This window comes from Prionailurus viverrinus, chromosome A3 (assembly GCF_022837055.1).
Source record: "Prionailurus viverrinus isolate Anna chromosome A3, UM_Priviv_1.0, whole genome shotgun sequence".
Classification (NCBI taxonomy): Eukaryota; Metazoa; Chordata; class Mammalia; order Carnivora; family Felidae; genus Prionailurus; species Prionailurus viverrinus.
This window is the reverse complement of record NC_062563.1, coordinates 109158625-109179843: the sequence shown is the minus strand read 5'-3', so window position 1 is coordinate 109179843 and position 21219 is coordinate 109158625. Positions and strand designations below refer to the sequence as shown.

Here is a 21219-nt window from a genome sequence, read left to right as displayed (position 1 = left end):
ATGGACCAATTTCTCAAACAACAACACAAGCCTCCCATAACTTAACCATTATGAAATAATTTGAATAGCTCTATACCTACTAAATAAATTGAATCTGTAATTTCAAAACACCCTAAAAACTCTCTAGACCCAAATGGTTTCGTTGAAATTTATAGCAAACTTAAAAAAAAATTAACACCAATTCCCCACAATCTTGTCTGGAAAATAGAATTGAAGGAAACACTTTCAAATTCATTCTATAAGCTAGTATTATCCTGATACCAAAACCAGACAAAAACAGAACAAAAAGGAAAACTACAGACCAATATGCTTCAGAATTATAGATTCTTAAAATACCAGCAAGTGGAATTCAACAATATATACACAAAATAATTATTACACACCATGACCAAGCAGAGTTTGTTACAGGGATGCAGGTCTGCATCAATATTGTAAAGCTAATCAATGTAATCCACCACATTAAAAAGCTAAAGAAAAAAGTCCACATGATCATGTCAACTGAAGTAGACAAAGCATTTGACAAAACACAACACCCATTCATGGAAAAAGAAAAAAACTCTCAGAAAAACAGGAGCAGAAGGAACTACCTCAACTTGATAAACAGCATCTACAATAAACCTAAAGTTAACATACGCTTGACAGTGAAAGACTGAATGTTTTTCCCCCAAAATTGGGTGGTGAGGAGGCAAGAATATCCACTGTCAACATATTGAAGATAATGCTGGAAGTTCTTTCTAGTGCAATAAGATAAGAAAAGGAAATAAAACACATATAAATTTGAAAAGGAAAAAATATAAATGTCCCTATCTGCCAATAACATAATTATCTAGTAGAAAATTCCAAAGAATCTACAAAAGAAATCCTGCAAAACCCCAAAAATAACAAAAAAGAGGGAACTCTTAGAACAAATAAGTGAGTTCACTAAGGACACAGGATACAAGATAAACCTACAAAAATCAATTGTATTTTGATATAGTGGCAATGAACACATGCATACTAAATGTAAATTAAATTAAAAATAACCCCTACAACCAAAATACTTCAGTGCAAATCTAAGAAAACAAGTACAGGATGTGTATGCTGAAAACAACACAATGTTGTTGTTGTTGATTAAAGAAACCAAAGCTCTAAATAAATGGAGAGACATTCTATGTTCATGGAATGGGAGACTCAACACAGTAAGAAAATCAATCCTCCCACACCCTTAAATTAATACATAGGTTTAACACAACTCCTACCAATATCCCAGCAAGATTTTTTATAGATATTGACAAGATTATTCTAAACTTTATATGAAAAAGAACTAGAATAGCTAAAATAATTTTGGTAAAGAATAAAATGGGAAAAGCCATTCTACCCAATTTTAAGACTTATTATATAGCTATGGCAATAAAAATTGTGTAGTATTGGCAGAGAGAGAACCATGCAACAGAATAGAGAACCTAGAAATAGGCCCACAAAAATTTGCCCAAATAATTTGTGAAGAAAGTACAAAAAAATTCAATGAAGGAGAGATTGCCTTTCCATCAAATGGTGTTGAAGCAACTGAACATCCATAGGAAAAAAAAAAAAAAGGAACTTCAACTTAAATCTCACAACTTACACAGATATAACTCAAATATATCAAAGACTTACATGTAAAATGTAAAACCAAAAAAAAGCTTTTAGGAAAAAATATAGGAGAAAATTTTCAGGATACAATAATAGGCAAAATTAAAAATTTTAGCTCTGAAAAGCCCCTGTTAAATGGATTGAAAAGACAAGCTAAGGAGTGGGACAAAGCATTTACAAACCACATTCCCAACAAAGAGCTGGTATCTAAAATATACAAAAAAAAAAAAAAACCCACAAAAAAACACAAAAAACAACCCACCATTCAAAACTCAACAGTAAGAGGGCAAACAATCCAATCAGAAATGGGCAAGAGACATGAAGATTTCACATACAGATGATATAACATACATACAAGTTTCGCTGCAACAGTGTTTACAATACAAAAAGATAGGAAATGACCTGTTTCTCAATACATAAATTATAGTACAACCAAACAATAGCATGCAGCCACAGAAAAGAATGAGGGTGGTCTTAAATGCTATGCTCTCTAAAATACGTTGAAAAGGGGGGAGGGGAAAACAAGGATGCAAAAGAGGGTATACCAAAATAAAAAAAAAAAAGAAAAAATTAAAGTCGACAAGAAAAAAATTATACATATATATATTGCACAAACTTATTTATCATAAAAGAAAATCTGTAATAAGAGACAAAATGGGGGTTACCTGGGTGGCTCAGTTGGTTAAGTGACTGACTTTGGCTCAGGCCATACATGATCTTGTGGTTCATGAGTTCAAGCCCCACATCAGGTTCTGTGCTGACAGCTCGAGCCTGGAGCATGCTTCGGATTTTATGTCTCTGTCTCTCTCTGCCCCTCCCCCACTCATGCTCTGTCTCTCCCTCTCTGTCTCTCTCTCAAAAATAAACATTTAAAAAATTATTAAAAAATACAAAAATGGATGTTACATAATGATAAAGGGGTCAATCCAACAAGAGGATGTAACATTTGTAAATATTTATGCACTCAACATAGGAGCGCAGAAATGCATAAGACAAATAATTAACAGACCTAAAGAAAGAAACAGAGAGCAATACAACAATAGTAGGGGGTTTTAATACCCTAATTACATCAATGGGTAGATCATCCAGACAGAAAGTATTTAAGAGAACATCAGCCTTGAATGACCTATTAAACCAATAGGCCTAACAGATACATACAGAACATTCCATCCAAAAGCAACAGAATATACATTCTTCTCAATTGTACATGGAACATTTTCCAGGATAGATCACATGTTAGGTTACAAAAAAAGTGATAATAAATATTAGAGGACTGGCATCGTATCAAGCATCTTTTCCAACCACAATGATCTGAAACTGGAAATTAATTCCATCAAGAAAACTGGAAAATTCACAAATATGTAGAAATCAAACACCATGCTACTGAACTACCAATGTGTCAAAGAAGAAATCAAAAGAGAAACTCAAAAATACCTTGACACAATCGAAAATAAAACTATAACAAAAATTTGTGGGATGCAGCAAAAGCAGTTTTGAGACAGCCATTCATAGCAATATGCCTCCCTCAAGAAAGAAGAAAAGCCTCAAATAAACAACCTAACTTTATGCCTCAAGGAACTAGAAAAAAAGAACAAATGAAGCTCAAAGTTAGTAGAAGGAAGGGAATAACAAAGATTAGAGCAGAAATAAGTGCAATAGAGACTAAAAATACAACAAAGAAGATCAATGAAACTAAGAGCTGGTTCTCTGAAAAGATTTAAAACAGTATGGCATTGGCATAAAAATGAACATGTAGATCAACGGAACAGACTAGAGAGCCCAGAAATAAATCCACGCATATTTGATCAATTAATTTACAACAAAGGAGTCAAGAATGTGCCATGGGGAAAGTCTTCTCAATAATGAGCACTGGGAAAACTGGAAAGCTACATGCAAAAGAATGAAACTTGACCACAAAAATTAACTCAAAATGGATTAAAGACTTGAACATTAGACCTGAAGCCATAAAACTCCTGGAAGAAAGCATAGGTGGTAAGCTCCTTAACATAGGTCTTGGCAATGTTTTTGTGAATCTGACACCAAAAGCAAAAGTAAGTGGGACAACATCATACTAAAAAAGCTTCTGCACAGCAAAATGAAAAAGCAACCATCTAAATGGAAGAAAATATTTGCAAATCATATATCTAGTAAGGGCCTAATATCCAAAATATATAAAGAACCCATACAACTCAACAGCCTCCCGCACCAAAAAAAAAATTTTTAAGGGCAGAAGACCTAAATAGACACTTTTCCAAAGAAGACATACCAATAGCCACTGGGTATGTGAAAAGATGCTCAACAACATTAATTATCATGAAAGTGCAACTCAAATCAAAATGTGGTATCATTTCACACCTGTCAGAATGGCTACTATTAAAAAGACAAGAGGGGCGCCTGGCTGGCTCAGTCAGTAGACCATGTGACTCTTGATTTCAGGGTTGTAAGTTCGAGCCCCACATTGTAGAGATTACTTAAAAATAAAATCTTTAGGGGCGCCTGGGTGGCGCAGTCGGTTAAGCGTCCGACTTCAGCCAGGTCACGATCTCGCACTCCGTGAGTTCGAGCCCCGCGTCGGGCTCTGGGCTGATGGCTCAGAGCCTGGAGCCTGTTTCCGATTCTGTGTCTCCCTCTCTCTCTGCCCCTCCCCTGTTCATGCTCTGTCTCTCTCTGTCCCAAAAATAAATAAACGTTGAAAAAAAAAAAATTAAAAAAAAAAAAAATAAAATAAAATAAAATCTTTAAAAGTTAAAATTAAAAATCAAAAAAATAAAAAGATAAGAAACAAATGTTTGCAAGGATGTGGAGAAAAGGGAACTCTTAAGGACTGTTGGTGAGAATGTACATTGGTGTGGCCACTATGGAAAACAGTATGGAAGTTCCTCAAAAATTAAAAATAGAACTACCAAATAATCCAACAATTCCACTTCTGGGTATTTATCCAAAGAAAACAAAACAAAAACACTAGCTCAAAAAGTTGTATGTACCACCATGTTCACTGCAGCTTTATTTATATTAGCCAAGATATGGAAACAAACTAAGTGTCCACATATGGATGGATAAAGAAATTATGATATATACAATGGAATACTATTTAGCCATTTAAAAAAAAAGAGTGAAATCTTGCCATCTGCTACAACATGGATGGACCTCAGGGGCATTATGCTAAGTGTCAATGACACCTAACTTACACCACATAGAAAATTTAGATCAATGACCTAAATATAAGTGCTAAAACCATAAAATCCCTAGAATAAAACTTAGGGGTAAATTTTCATGATATTGGATTTGGCAAAGGATTCTTAGATATGACATTAAAACAGGAACAATGAAAGAAAAAAGAGATAAACTGAACTTTATCAAAATTAATTTTTGTGCAAAGGACATTATCAAGAAACTAAGACACATTTGGTTGGGTTTGAATGAGTCTAATACCAAGAACATATATAATTATTTACAAAAACTTAACAAAAATACAAACAACCTAATTTTAAAAATGGGCAATAGACTTGAATAGGCATTTTCTATAAAGATATAGAAATGGCCAACAAGTGCATGAGAAAATGCTCAGTATCATTAGTCACTAGGGAAATACAAACCAAAAGCACAATGAGATATCATGTCACACCAACTAGGATGGCAATCGTTATTTTAAATTTATTTAAATTCAAATTAGTTAACATACAATGTAGTATTGGTTTCAGGAGTAAAAGCCAGTGATTTATCACTTACATACAACACCCAGTGCTCATCCCAACAAGTTAGGATGGCAATTTTTAACAAAAAATGAATATTGGTGAGGATGTGGAGAAATTAGAACCTTTGTGTATTACTAGTGGAAATATACAATGGCTGCTATGGAAAACAGTACGGCAGCTCCTCAAAAAGATAAACGTAGCATTGCCAAACAACCCAGCAATTCCATGTCTAGGTATGTACCCAAAAAAACTGAGAACATGGACTCAGATACCTGTATACTAAAGTTCACTGGAGCATTGTTCACAATAGCAAAAAGGTAGAAGCAACCCAAGTGTCCATCAACAGATGAATGGATAAACAAGCTGTGGTATATACATACAATGGAATATTATTCAGTCTTAAGAAAAAATGAAATTCTGACGCATGCTACAATATAAATGAACCTTGAAGACATTATACTAAGTGAAATAAGTCAGACACAAAAGGACAAATGTTGTATGATTCCACTTACATGAAATATCTAGAATAGGCAAATTCACAGAAACAAAAAGTAGATTAGAGGTTACCAGGGGCTAAAAGAGGGGGAAGTGGAGAATTATTGCTTAATTTGCACAGAGTTTCTGTTTGAGGTGATGAAAAATTTTTGGAAATATAGTGGTAATGGTTGCACAATACTGTGAATATATTTATTGGCACTGGATTATACACTTAAAAACAGTTAAAATGACTAATTTTATGTTATATATAAAATTAAGAGAAAAAAGTTATTAAATATATGTACAGAAATCAGAATCCTACTGAAATCCTTAAACAAAACGGGTGTAAGTGTAATTACCAGTAAGTACATTCCATTATAATTTTTTTTTAACATTTTTTCACTTTTGAGAGAGCATGGGCAGGGGAGGCCAGAGAGAGGGAGACACAGAATCCAAAGCAGGCTCCAGGCTCTGAGCTGTCAGCACAGGGCCAGACATGGGGCTCAAACCCACAAACTGCAAGATCATGACCTGAAGTCAGATGCTTAACCAACTGAGTCACCCAGGTGCCCCAAGTACATTCCATTATAAATTATTTGGCCATATATAGAAATCAATTTACTTGCAAGTGGCTTAGATTATAGAAAATTAGTCTTGTCTATATAGAAAAGTTCATTTCAGGCATTATAAAATAACTGGAATTATTAGCTTATTACAAAAATTCGCTGGTTAATGAAAAATTCAACTTTTCTTTTAATCTCAAGACCTATTTGTTATTGATTTATTCTGAACCCTGAAACAAACTTCTTTCTATATACTAGGATTAATCCCATTTGAAAACGGGATACTTTAACATATATGGGCAGACTATAGACTTTTTTTTATCACCAGATACAAGTTTCATAAAAACAATTGTTTTATTTTTACTTGCATATCCATAATGCTTACCATACAATATGAGCTCAATAAATTTAGCAAATAAAACCAAACGAGTCAAAATCAGCATGAAAGCAACATTAAAGAAACTTTTTTGAAATTATATTCCTGTTACACTTTTTTTTAGTTTGTTTGTTTTCAGAGAGAGCAAGCATGCAGAGTAGGGGCAGAGAGAGGGGGAGAGAAAGAATCCCAAGCAGGCTCCGCGCACAAAGCACAAAGCAGGGCTCGATCTCACAAACTGTGAGATCACGACCTGAGCTGAAATCAAGAGTCAGATGCTTAACCGACTGAGCCACCCAGGTGCCCATTACACTTTTAAAGTATCTATTTTAAAAATAATATCTAAGTAATTTAGAGTCCATAAAACCAAAACTTCAAATTACTTTTCACCTATGTATACTCCTATCCCCAACTCCAATGGGAAGTTCCCAGAATTTATGGTACCAGAAATTAAGTTACCAGACTTCATGAGGAATTTCTTTACTGATTTGTGTTTGTCTGCCTCCAAGATAGCCCAGCCTGGAAAGGACAATCAACAAGTAGTCACCTTCATGGCCAGAGAGCTGGACTACTCAAGGTAGTGCCGAAGTGCTCCGAGTTCACTAGCTCACGTAGTAATAACATGGGTATCATTTGCATTGTTTTCTTTTGCCTTTACTGCTTTGTTTGTGGGTTTTGTACATCAAAGGGTTAATTATGAAATAAACTTCAATATGAAAGGCAAACTTTATTTGGTAACTACTAAAGCAAACTGTGCACTGTTAGTATCAGCAATAATGAACTTGTGACTTTCAGAACTCAACCTAAGATATCTTTTTTGAAAGCATAAGGGATTTGGGAGGAACAAATTATCCACTTTCAGTGGAGGAAGTCTGTAACTGTATTATCCTGAATCAGGCCATCGATAGCCTCAGAGGTGACCCTGGCTGGCTCTGAAGATGAGTCTCTCAGACCTCAGACTCCAGCTGCTGCACTATGAAATCCATCACTGTGTTTGTGCAGAGGCTCTGCTTCTCCCAGGCTGCGCCCCCCCCCCCCCCCCCCTGTCAAGGACCGAGCACGGCACGCATACTAAGCCAGGCCCCTTCCTGGGGGAGGAGGAATTCCTGTGACCCGCAACTTTCACTCAAGAACTTCCTGAGGCCTGGGTGAACTTTCCTTAGAACTGCACTGCAGTGTAAGACACTTTCACCCCAAGTTCCTTCCTCCCTTACCTCTCTCCTTCACTTGGGAGTCAGACTTGCCTTACAGTCTCAAGACTCTCCTTGACTCCTTCCCCATTTTCTCTCACAAGCACTGCTAATACATTTCTTGTATACCCAACCCCACCTTGGCATCTGCTTCTCCCTTGCATTGCACACTTTTAAAAAAACTAGCCATGTAAGGGTGCCTGGGTGGCTCAGTCGGTTGAGTGCCTGACTCTTGATTTTGTTCAGGTCATGATCTCATGGTTTGTGAGTTTGGGCCCCACAAGGGGCTCTGTGTTGTCAGTGTGTGGAGCCTGCTTAGGCTTCTCTGTCTCCTCTCTCTCTGCCGCTCCCCTGCTCGTGCACACGTGCTCTCTCTCTCACCCTCACTCTCAAAAATAAACCTAAAAAAAAAAATCTAGCCATTTAAAATGAGTTATTTCTAAAATATAGTATTTGCTTACCTATGTGCTAAAATGGAATACACTGAACATGGCAATTCCAATGCCTTTTGAAGTTGAAGATCTCAGCTAACACCCAACAAGCTCATTAGTAGTATATTCTTGAGGGGACGGGCTCAGAACCACATGCAATTCAACAAAAGGTCCTGAGCACCTGCTTGCTATATGTGAGAAATATGCTAAGCATTATAGGGAATATAAAGGTGAGTAGGACCCTGTTCTTACCTTCAAGGAACTCCCAGTATAGAGAAAGAGAAGCCACAGATAAAACTTTGAAGGACAGACTATCATTAAGTACTAAAACTGACATATAAAGCACTAAGTAAATTAAGAGATACATTCTACTTAGGGGATGGGGTTGCAGTAGAAAGCCTTTGTGGAGAAAATGGTATTTGAAATGTACTTTGAAAGACATTGTCAGAGCCTTCATTCCTGAGAGCAGTCCAACAAAGACACTTTCCATGCTTGCCATACTTGGCTCCTCCCCTCCCCCAAAGTGTAAATCCCTCCCATCATAATTCTCTCACATCCTCTCATTCCCAGAGAACTGGAGGTTTCTTAGTTCTCCTCCTAACGTGCTCCTCCCCCAGTATTTCCTCTTTCATCCCACTACCACTTAGACCCTTAAGCCAGAAACATAGGAATCAGTTTTTACTCCTCTCTTACTACTCTGTCATTCAATCATCAATTTACTTTTACATCTAAAAATCTATTCACTTTTCTGTATGCCCACAGCTATTGCCCTAGTCAAAACCACCATTATCCCACCCTAACTGGCCTTCCCCACTGCTCACAAGATCTGGCCCCACGCTTCAGACTCCCAGCTACTCAGAATTTCTAAAATGCTCAGCTCCTCACGGACTCCAAGCCACCATAAATCTTTGAACACACTTCCTCCTCATCCTCACCTGGTTAACTCCCACTGCTACTTAAAACATCACTCCTGTCACTCCCGAACAGAAGCACACAGGACAGTCTCCAAGCTACCTAATGCCACCAAGACATTTCTCAGCCCATTCCTCTATGGTCTATACTGGTTTTCCATTAACTAGTGCCTTTAAAAGTCTTACTTTTTTATGCAGCAGAACCATTTTTTCAAATGTAATCCTATGCAGAGCCCTAATATGTAAAAGGGCCGAGCTTCTCAGCTTAAAGCAAAAGGTTTCAAAGCTTCATTCAGCCTCCTCTATCCTAAGGTACTTCTTCCCTAAAATCTAAGGTGCAAGACAATGAAAACACTACTGTACTATATTATACTGCCTACTCAAAGGAAGCAATACAGTACAGTACAAAGAGTGGTCTTTGAAGCCAGACAGATTCAGGTTCAAATCCTGATTCTATTCCTTATTAGTTATAAGATCTTGAGGAGTCTGCCCTAAGGACCCATTTCCTCTGCTGTAAAACTCAGCCATAGAAACAGATGACCACTCTCACTACTTTCATTTAACAGTTAATGGAGGACCTAGTCAGTAAAATAAGGCAAGAAAAATAAATATCGGACTATCTGTAGTAGCACATGACATAATAATGTAGAAAATTCTGTGGAATCTGCAACTACCAGCAAAATCAAAGGATACAAGTTCAATATATAAAAGGCAGATTTATGTTTGCATATTTGTGATAATTAGAAAATAAAATTCTAAAACAATTTACAATAAAATTAAAAAACAAAGTATTTAGGGTTAAACTCAACCAAAGACATGTAAGGCTTTTACACTGAAAACTACAAAGTGTTGCTGACAGAAATTAATAAGTCTAAATAAATGGAGAGATACACCATGTTCACGGGTCCAAAGATTTAATATTGTTAAGATACAAATTCTCCCTAGTGATCTATGGATTCAATGCAATCACAATCAAAATCTCAGCAAGATTTTTTGGTAGAAATTGACAGCTGGTTCAAAATTTATAGTGAAATCCAAATCTAGAAATGCTAAAACAAGATTTTAAAAGAAAAACAAAAATTGGAGGACTTATACTACCTAACTTCAAGAGTCAGTATAAATCTGCAGTAACCAATAGTGTGGTACTGGTGTAAAGATAAACAGATCAGTGGGACAGAATGGAGATGTTTGTATATATATTTACATAAATATATATAATACTTAATTTTCATAAAAACATCACAGTCAACAGGGAAAGAGAAATCTCAACATATAATTTTTTTAATGTTTATTTTTGAGGGAGAGACAAAGCACGAGTGGGGAAGAGCAGAGAGAGAGTGGGAGACACAGAATCTGAAGCAGGCTCCAGGCTCCAAGCTGTCAGCACAGAGCCTGACGCAGGTATTGAATTCATGAATCACGAGATCATGACCTGAGCCAAAATTGGACACTCAACCGTCTGAGCCACCCAGACACCTATATTTCAACATATACTTCTGAAATAACTAGATATCAGCATAAAAAATGAATCTCAATTCCCACTTTATATTATACACAATAATTAATCTGAAATGGACCACAGATTATGTAAAAACTTTTCTATAAAGTTTTTAGAACACAGCATTAGGAGAGTATCTTCATGGCTTGGTGGCAGGCAAGAGGTTCTTAGATACAGAGAGCAATAACCTTAAAAAAAAAAAACTAATAAATTTTACTCCATCAATATCAAAAACTCTGTTCATCAAAAAACACCATTAGGAGAATGAATAGACAAGCCACAGGCTGGAAGAAAATATTCATAAAACATTTTTCTGATAAAGAGCAGTTACTCATGATATATAAAGAACTCTTACAATGCAATACTAAAAAGAACGCAATATTTAAAATGGGCAACAGATTTATGCAGACACTGCCCAAAGAAAGATACAAAATGGCCAATAAGAACATGGGAAAGTGTTCAATATCACTAGTCACCGGGATAATGCAAATTGAAACCACAGTGAGATACCACTACAAACCCACCACAGTGACTAAAATTAAAGACTAATAACAACAAATACTGGCAAAGATGTGGCACAACTGGAACTCTCATACATTGTTGCCGGAATATTAAAGGTACAACCAACTTGAGAAAAGGTCTGGCAGTTTCTTATAAGACTAAACACTCTATGAGCCATTTCTCTTAATATTTACACAAGAGAAATGAAAACATAGGCCTACAAAAAGACTTGTATAATAAGAGCATTCATGGAAGCTTTATGTATAATAGCCCCAAACTGGAAACCTCCTAGGTATCCAGCCACTTGACAAACAAACTCTGACATAGTCCTATGATGGAAAAAAAGAACTGAATTCCTAAGAAACACAACCTCAAAGCCTTACAAAAATTATATACTATATGACTCTATTCATATGATGTTCTAGAATAGGTAAGATTAATAATCTATGGTAGGATGATAAAAGATCAGAACAATGGTTACAGGGATTGACTGAGAAGGCACAGGAGGTAAATTTCAGGAGTGATAGTGATGTTCGTTATCTTGATAGAGGTTTGAGTTGTATTTGTTTGTCAAAACTCACTAAATGGTACAATTAACATTTGTGTATTCCACTGTACATAAATTTTACCTAATTTTAGGTTTTTACCTAAAAACCAAAAAGAACTGTAAACAAATACTGAACTCTAGTTAATGACATGCATGTTGCAATGTTTGGAGGTAAAATGTACTGATGTCTGCCACTTACTTTGAAATGCATCAAAACATAAGATGGATTGGTGGACAGAGGGAGGCAGGGATGGATAGGCATGCGATAAAACAAACATAGTAAATGTAAATTACAGAATCTAGGTGATGGGTACACAGGTGTTTTAATGAATAATTCTTTCAACTTTTTTGCATATTTGAAACTTCCCGTAATAAAACATTGGGAAAAAAAAAAAACTTAATCACAAGACAAAAACACTCTAAAATGAAGTGCAACGTTTTTTCCTATTCTACCCCAAGCTGTGATACAAAATACATTATGGGGAACAGGGAGTAGTTGCCACTTTTATTATTTGGTTGAAGCATCCTCACTGCTGTGATTTCTGGATCTCACTGCCATGGCTGGATTACAGTCTTCCTTTCCACTATGACATGTGCCATAATCCTTGCGGACTTCGTCATCACCCATATATGTAATACACCAATCCATCATTCAATACACTAACTCCAGAGTTCCCAATTGTCTTATTTCTTTCATTTCTGGAATCTTAAAACCCTAAATTCTTATGGTGATCTCCAATCATAATCCCCTGTCTGCTCTCGCTACCCTCCTCCTCCAACTCATCAAAGATTTCTAATCCATGGAGCCTTCGTCTATCCCCCCATAACCCATCTTACAGCTTTACTTTCTATCACCTGAAATATTGCTATCCTCTTAGTCTCTACTGCAGCCACCTGCAATCAACTCTCCTTCTGTGTCCATTCACCTGAACCGATGAGTGCTGCTGGAGGAAATCTCACAACCACCAGACCAATGAATGTGCCTCCAAATTTATGGTCTTCACACTCTGCACTGCTCAGCAAGTTCTTTTTGATTCACTGGTTGGCTCCTTCTCCACGCTCCAAAACAGCAATTTCAAAACTTCACCATGCTTCTTAAACTCCTTACTCATTTCTCTTTCCTCGCTCTATGTAAAGAATCTTGCTATTCATTTCGTTAAGAAAACAGAGGATACCTAACGTGAACTCCCTGCTGCCCAACCTACAAACCCTTATTTGTCTCTTTCCCTCCCATCTCAGGAAAAAAGATGCCATCAAAGATGCCCTGCTAGAGGTAGCATAGCATAGTATTTAAAACTGCAGACTCTCTAACCAAATTATTCTTTCTAAACCTCAGTTTTCTCTCTTGTAAAATGGAGGCAATAAGAGTAATCCAATGAGAATTAGAAAACACATGTGAGTACTTAAAATAGTACCTGGCAAACAGTTCAAGACAAATCCCATTACTTGTGTTCCTGGGCTACTCATCTCCTCATTGTTCAGTATCTTCACCCGCACTCTCTACCAGCTCCTGCCCCAAAGACTCCTAACATATACAAGTTTCCATCACCTTCAAATAAAAAACCTCCCCAAGCTTGAATCCCCTTCTTGCCACAGCAGTATCTCTTTTCATTTCCAAGCTTCTGAAAAAAAAAAAAAAAACCATAGTGGGGGCGCCTGGGTGGCGCAGTCGGTTAAGCGTCCGACTTCAGCCAGGTCACGATCTCGCGGTCCGTGAGTTCGAGCCCCGCGTCAGGCTCTGGGCTGATGGCTCAGAGCCTGGAGCCTGTTTCCGATTCTGTGTCTCCCTCTCTCTCTGCCCCTCGCCCGTTCATGCTCTGTATCTCTCTGTCCCAAAAATAAATAAACGTTGAAATATTATCTTAAAAAAAAAAACAACCATAGTAATCTGGAGAGTGGCGGGGCGGGGCAGAAGTCATCTGTCCTTGTTACCTTGCTATTGTCTTTCCATGTTCTTCCGTCATCTATCCACACTGAAACCGCTCAGACGGAAGTGACCCCTTAGCTGTCAAATCTAACATTTTCAAGCACCTTACCTCACTTATCCGTAGTCTGACGCACTTAACGACTCTTCTTGCAGCTCCTTACTTTCTCGGCTTCTCAGACACTAGGGTCTCATACTTTTTACCTGACTCCTTCCTTCTTTTTATATTTCCCCTTCAAATTCTAATAGTTTACTTCCTATGCCCTAGTTATAAAGTTCAGAGCAGAGTTTCAGCATTAAATAATGATATCTACAAAGTTGCAGATATCAGTTAATCAGTATAAACGCCAACAAAACATACCAACACGATTTTGTGCATTTAGAAAAGAAGTATTTCCCGGATAAGTGGAAAACTGTGTGGATGGCTTCTGGAAGACCTTCACTCTAAGCAGCTTTATAGTGAAACATTTAATTAATTAATTTAAGATTTTAGATTTAAGGTTTTGTTTTTAAGTAATCTCTACAACCTACATGGGGCTTGAACTCACAACCCTGAGATTAAGGTAGCATAATACTCACTGAGCCAGCCAGGAGCCCTGTGAAACATTTAATTTAGAAGTCTGGACCTCCTTTCTTCAGCTTGCTGTATCTACATTCACTGAGTAGACCCTGTATTGATCACTGGGACCCAGTTTGTTCCAGGCTCTGGGTTATACTTCCTATCTCAACCGACACCTGGAATGAATAATGCCAGGTACAAGACGTACAATAAATATGAAGAGGGGGATCAAGATCTGATGTCTCTTGGCCTGACCAAAGATCCAACAGAGAAATAATTTTCGCAGAAGCCTCAGGTCCAGAAGAGAAAAACAAAACCACAAGGCCCAGGACTGAGGAGTCTCTACTCCAACTCCTTCTTTCTTTGATTTTTTTAAACATAGGGGTTTTTTTTGTTTGTTTGTTTTGTTTTAAAGTGTTTATTTTGAGAGAGAGAGAGAGAGGGATAGTGAGCAGGGGATGGGCAGAGAGACGGGGACAAGCAGGCTTCACATTGTCAGCACAGAGCGTGATGTGGGGTTCGATCCCATGAACTGTGAGATCATGACCTGAGCCGAAGCCAAAAGTCTGACACTTAACCGACTGAGCCCCCCAGGCGCCCCTCCAACTTTGTCCTTATTCATCCCCTCGAATCACTCCTTCCCCTGCTCTTCTCCTACACACTACTGCCCACTCCTCTCCCTCCCCAACCAGGTCTAATGACAGCCCTATTTCAGTCTTACCTCTGATTTTCAGTAGGTGGCTTTATCTACTTTTAACACCTTCACTGATGTACAACTGACATTCAACAAATTGCACATATCTGAGTTGTAAATCTGCTAAATTTTAATGTATGTATATATCCGTGAAATTATCAGCACAATCAACAAATGAACATAAAAGCCTCCCCCTAAAACCACCACTCACTTGCTCCTTGTTGTTGTAGATAAGTTTGCAATTTCTAGAATTTTATGTAATAGAATTATACAGTATATACTCTTTTTTTGACCTGGTTTCTTTCATTCAGCTGAACTATTTTTGAGATTCAATCATATTGTCATGTGTATCAATAATTCATTCCTTTTTATTACCCAGTAGTATTCCAATGTATGGCTATTTCACAATTTGTTTATTCTTTCACCTGTTAATGGACATTTGGATTGTTTCCTCTTTTTTTGCTGAAGAGAACTGTCATGAACAGAATCCTTGTATAAATCTTTGTATGGATAAAGACTTCATCTATTCTTTTTTTTTTTTAACGTTTATTCTTTGAGAGAGAGAGACGTTTATTCATTCTTTGAGAGAGAGAGAGAGCACGAGCAGGGGAGGGGCAGAGAGAGGGAGACACAAAATCTGAAGCAGGTTCCAGGCTCTGAGCTGTCAGCACAGAGCCTGATGTGGGTCTTGAACTCACAAACCACGTGATCATGACCTGAGCTGAAGTCAGACGCTCAACCGACTGAGCCACCCAGGCGCCTCCGAGGCTTCATTTATTCTTAAGGCTTTACCTCCACCCCTAGAAGTTCCAAATTTGCGGTGGCAGATACCACTGACAACTGCCAGCTTGACAAGTCCACCTGGATAAGCCGAAAGAACTTTTAAATCAACGTGTCTAAAACTCATCTCTTTATGCCACTCTCTCCATCACAACGGCTTCTTCTCCTCCATTCTCTGTTCTGACAAAAAGCACACAAACCAGAACTTAGGGACTCTTCCTGCTCTCTTACCACTTGCCCTACTCACTGAGGGAGTGACTGGGTCCTGTCAATTCTACCTTTAAACATCTCTCAAAATCCATCCCTAAGTTTCCAACCGAGTTCAAATGCATCCTTAATTCAAATGCATAGTATCTATTGACTGGACTATTGAACTAGCCTTCTAACTTTTCTCCTTACCTCAGGTCTCATTCTTCTCCAATCCATTTTCTATTCTCTGGCCAAAGTGAATTTTCTAAAATTCCAATCTGATGTTACTCCCCTATTCCTCAATGACTTTCATCCCCTCAAGATAGAATTCAAATTCCTTAGCTTAACATTTAAAAAACTTCTCTCGAAACCAGTTTCCTATCCAAACTCATCTTCTGCCACTTCCCACTGTGCTCTGACTTAGTCGTTTCTGGATGATGTCATACCTTTTTATTCTTAGTGCCGAGGGCAATGCTTGGTCTGTAGTAAGCATGATATATTTGTGCAATAGACAAGATAGGACTTAGACTGAGAGAGGTAGTGGGACACTCTGGGCATATTCAGGAAAAGTAGTAGTCCAGTCTGGCTGAAGCATAAAGAATATGAAAGACCATGGTGGGCAATCCAGCCAGGAAAGCAGGATGAAGCCAGATCACTGATCACCATCAATTCTCTGCTAATGACCGTGCACCGCATCCTGTGCCCTCAAAAGATATCGTTAGTTCTGAGCAAGAGTGCAACGTATTCCGACATGTACTAGAACTTCTGAAATTTCAAAAATAGATACGGAAAAGGTGAGGCGCAGTAAACTAGTTAAGGTGCTATCACAGTAGTCTAGGAAAGAGGACTCAAGGGGCGCCTGGGTGGCTCAGTCGGTTAAGCGTCCGACTTCAGCTCAGGTCACGACCTCACGGTCCGTGAGTTCGAGCCCTGCGTTGGGCTCTGGGCTGATGGCTCAGAGCCTGGAGCTTGCTTACAATTCTGTGTCTCCCTCTCTCTCTGCCCCTCCCCCGTTCATGCTCTGTCTCTCTCTGTCCCAAAAATAAATAAACGTTAAAAAAAAAAAAAAAGAAAAGGAAAGAGGACTCAAGAGTAGGAGGGAACAGATTAGAAGAATGTGTCAAAGGGAATAAACCTACAGGCCATGCTGGGTTTGGGCAGTAATGTAAGAGAGAGAAGTCCGAGACGACTCCAAAGTTTTTAACCAAATAAACAACAATAAAGCCGTCAAGAGGAATTTTTTTTAATGGTCAGTGAAGGAGGAGACAGATGATGTAGTTTGGGTATTCCACCACCCATTCATTCAAGCAACGGAAGTTCCTATTAGGTGTCAGGAACTGTATGCATGAAGGATAAAATGAGGGCAAAATATCATTCCTGTTCTCAAGGACCATCTAATCTAGTTGTAGGATGGGGCAGACAAGTGAATAGGAACTTACAATTCATTATTAAGTGCTAGGCTTCAGTGCTAAAAGAAAATGAAGACTATCCAACTCAGCCCTGAGGATTTGAGAAAACACCTGAGGTCAAGTGAGTCCAGACGGAGGAGTAGTGTTAGGCCAGGCACAGGGCAGTCCAGGGGAAGAGAATAACATGACAACAGAGTCTCAGGTAAAAGAGCTCAAGTTGGGCACATCTGCAATAGTGCATTAAGTCTAAAGGAAGAGTTCAAGATAAGGAGAGCAGGCAGGTGCAAATGCAGGTTCTGAGCTCCCAAGAGTACATCCAGATATGCAATTGTATTCTCAACCTCATCTTAGGTGGAGCAGAATCATCACCAGTGGCTATCTTAAATAAGAATTAGAAGAACCTATCGGCTAGATTGTGTATGTTCCCACCTCCTCCCATCACTTGTGTCCTGCAAGGGGATCTCTGCATATGGTTAAGGCTGTTTTTGCAAATAAGCAAAGAGGACTGAGGGGACCTTGGCAAATGGGAGATGCATGTCCAGTCTAAAGAAGGAAGCCATTTACTCAGCTCCAGCAGTTTGTCTTGCCCAATGGGGAAAGGCCCTCCTATTCTTCAAGAAAAGCTGAAAATTCGGATTTGAACATCTCCCACTTTTAAATAGTGGCAACTAATTACATTAAAAGTAAAACAACAGGGTGCCGGCCAAACAAAATGCTTCTGTAGACAGATTTCAGCAAGGGGCACCAGGGTGGCAGAGTCAGACCTGGTCGGCCAACTCTTGGAACGCTCTTTCCACTACTTCACAGTACCCTCACAACTGACAGAGTATCTTGATGGTTCCCTGGAACAGGAGTTGTTTGCTCTTAAGCAAAACAGCCCCAAACTGATGGTGTTTTGAGTTCTTCTGTATGTTCGCAACAATTTTTTGGTTTCCTCCCCACTCCACTCCCACCTCTGCCAGGACCGGGCTTTGGACACGACTGAGACCTCCTACTCCCCTATTATAAGCTAAGACGCCAAGCTTGCAGGTAAAGCAAAAGTAAAAAGAGAGCCCTGATGGAGTTTCTAATGAATAAGGTATGTAAGCAAGATGGCATCTCTTTGGTTTTCTTAGAAAACAGTATCACGGAGACGTTTGATGTCACTTAAGGGAAAAAGTCAGTAACTTACACCTGAAAAAAATGAGCAAATTCTGCTAACACACTAAATAGTTTCCACTGTAAGTCTCCAAGGAGGGGGAGGAGGGCAAAAGGGAAAGTAAAAGTTGCTGGCCTTTGGGAAACATCAGGCACCTTTTAAGACACAGTTTTTTCCAAAGTACACATGTTCAGAACAAAAGGTACATCATAATCTCAACTTTCAGTAGGAGCTAAAATATATTTTAATAACATAAAACGTTCTTTGAGCAACAAATTGGACTTCAGAAACACTTGGAGACTAAAGCAATCTCCACAGAAAAGGTAAAAGGGAAACAAAATATACGGATTGTTTTTATCTTCAAACACAGTTTCTAGTGTTGTAATGTATTTACTAACTCACAATGTTGCTTTAGAAGCTTTTAAAATGTAGCAACATTTCCTAATACTACTAAAACATTTAAAAGCAAAGATCATGGAGCAAACAACTTTAGATAACAAGGTGGCAAACCTGAAGACACAGAGAAAGGTTAAAAATTCCAATCAACAGCCCGAAAGATAGTACCAAGACTCTAAACAACAACAAAAGTGGCATGTGCATCCGCCCCTGTGAATCGGAGGAGTGGGGGAATTCAGGGGAATGAAGAGCGATTACAGAGGGCGAGCAAAGCAGGCCGTGTTCCCGCTGGCAAGCGAGCTCTGCAATTACTTAGAGCAAGCATTATGGCTAGAGCATTCTTGAGCCCACTAAAACCAGCATACTGGACACCTAAAACCGGAGGCTGACAGCAGCTCCAGGGTAAGACCGAGAAGGCGGAAAAGTGGCCTGCTGTGACCTCCACTGAAAACTGAGCCTCCTCCAACTCTCGTCTCGGAATCGGAGACAGGACATTAACCTCTCGGGAGGCTGTTTTATTCGGACAAACTCTGCCTGGCTTGCCGCGGCCTTCCCACACACCGGGTGAATGTCAACACGGAGCCAGCGAGTGTGGGGGAACCTCTCAGCGTGCGCGGTCCTTTCTGGGAGGCGGCGAGACCGGGAAGAAAGACGGCCTTGCGCGCGCCCCGCCTCCCCAGCCCTTCCACAGCCCCGGCCCCGCGCCCTAGCGGGGGCTGCAAGCCGGGAAGCGGGGGTCCCGCGCGCTCCTCACCTTTTTCAGCGCCGGCACCAGCAGCCCCCGCCACTTGGGTGCATTCTCCTCGCTGAAAAACTCGTACGGCAGCTGCTGCGCCTGCATGGTGCCCCCGGGGCGCCTCTGGGCGGGGAGAGGGGCGGCGGCGGCGGCCGGGCCGGGGAGCCGCGAGAGGGCGAGCTCGCAGCACCGAACAGGGCCGCGGCCCCACCGGACGGCCCGGCCCCCTCGGGGCGCCGCGCGGCCGGGCTAGCCCTGGAGAGGGGGCTGAGGGGCGAGGCTCGCGCCCGGCCACCCACCCGACACGGGCACCAGCCGCGGAGAGCGAACGCAGCCCGGAGGCGGCGGCGGCGGCATCCCGCACCACCGCCCCGGGGCCGGGCCCCCCCCCCCACCCCTTCCCGGCCCGCCGGCGCCGCCCCGGGCTGCCCTCCGCCGCGGCCGCCGCCCGCCGGGGCTACGCTCCCGGGCCCGGCCTGGCCCCGCGGCGGAGCCGGCAGCTGGGGGAGGGCGTGCGGAGGGACGCTCCGGCCGCGGAGCCCGCTCCGCGCAGCGGCGACCCCGAAACGCGAGCGGCCCGAGGCGGAGCGGGGCCGCGGGGTAGCGGGGGAGGGGAAAGGCCCGAGGTCGTCGCTGGAGGATCTGGCTGCCCGGAGGTGCCGCCGCGGCCGCCGCCGACGCCGGTGTAGCGCTCGAGCTTCCTACTAGCGAACTGAACCTGCTGGCTACTGAGCATGCGCTGCCGAGCAGGGCCGGTTCGCTCCGGGTTTTCCTGCTCCCCAGCGAAGGAGGAGGGAAGCGCGAGCGAGGAAGGGCGCCCCGGAGGACTGCAGGGGAGGAGCGAAAGGGCCCCAAGAAGTCGAACCCGGGCCTTCCGGGTGGGGTGCGAGCTACGGGGAAGCGGTCCCCATTGTGTGGTTGGGCCGCGAGGAATCCCACCTCTCTTTTGGCGTCTCTGGGCCTGTAGTTTCGGAAAGGGGCGTGTATGTGTGTACTTTGTTCCTGAACACGAAGATAAGAACTGCCCAGAGCATGCAATGTATAGTAAACAGACTGGACAAAAGATAGGTGCCTTTCTAACGAAACCTACTGCTCAATATTTGTCCGGTAATAGAAACGATTGCAGTGTTTCCGATTAGTCTTTCCACATCACCAAGAATAAAATGCGTACCTGCAGTATAGATTTTGTGTGTGCGTTTCAAATTCAGTATGTTCATCTCTCAAGCCCTCTTAACTTTGAACTCCAATAACCACTTACCTCAGTGGAAATTGAGACCTCTCTTGCAGCTCCCAGATCCCTGAGCACCTTACTTATGTCCCTCTCAGGGCATTTAGTTTATCTGTTTTGTAATCTCTCCAGGCTCTTTCAAATAGATAGCAAACTCCTGGAAGGCAGATCTTTTTCACTAAGGGCTCTACACAGAATAGACACTTAATGAATGTTTGAGGAGTGCTAAATGAGCATTATCTACAAGTTGTTCATCTCTGTGGTACGGTGCAGCTGGCCCTCATGGTTTACCATTAAGCACTTTTTGAGCATAATCTCATTTAATAGTCATAGAATCCTATTGTTTTCATTTAACAGATGAGGAGA

The 21219-nt window shown here is 40.6% G+C and overlaps 1 protein-coding gene across 2 annotated transcripts in view; it reads right to left on the bottom strand.

The window, feature by feature from the left end:
- Nucleotides 1-19988, bottom strand: part of SOS1 (SOS Ras/Rac guanine nucleotide exchange factor 1) — a 147985-nt gene extending 127997 nt beyond the window's left edge. The window contains exon 1 of one of the 2 annotated variants that reach the window (XM_047851999.1): nt 19644-19988. In XM_047851999.1, the coding sequence (XP_047707955.1) occupies nt 19644-19730 (87 nt within the window). In that variant the 5' untranslated portion in view covers nt 19731-19988. The remainder of the gene's footprint in view (nt 1-19643) is intronic. The other variant, XM_047852000.1, reaches the window with a different exon arrangement.
- Nucleotides 19989-21219: the final 1231 nt, after the last annotated feature.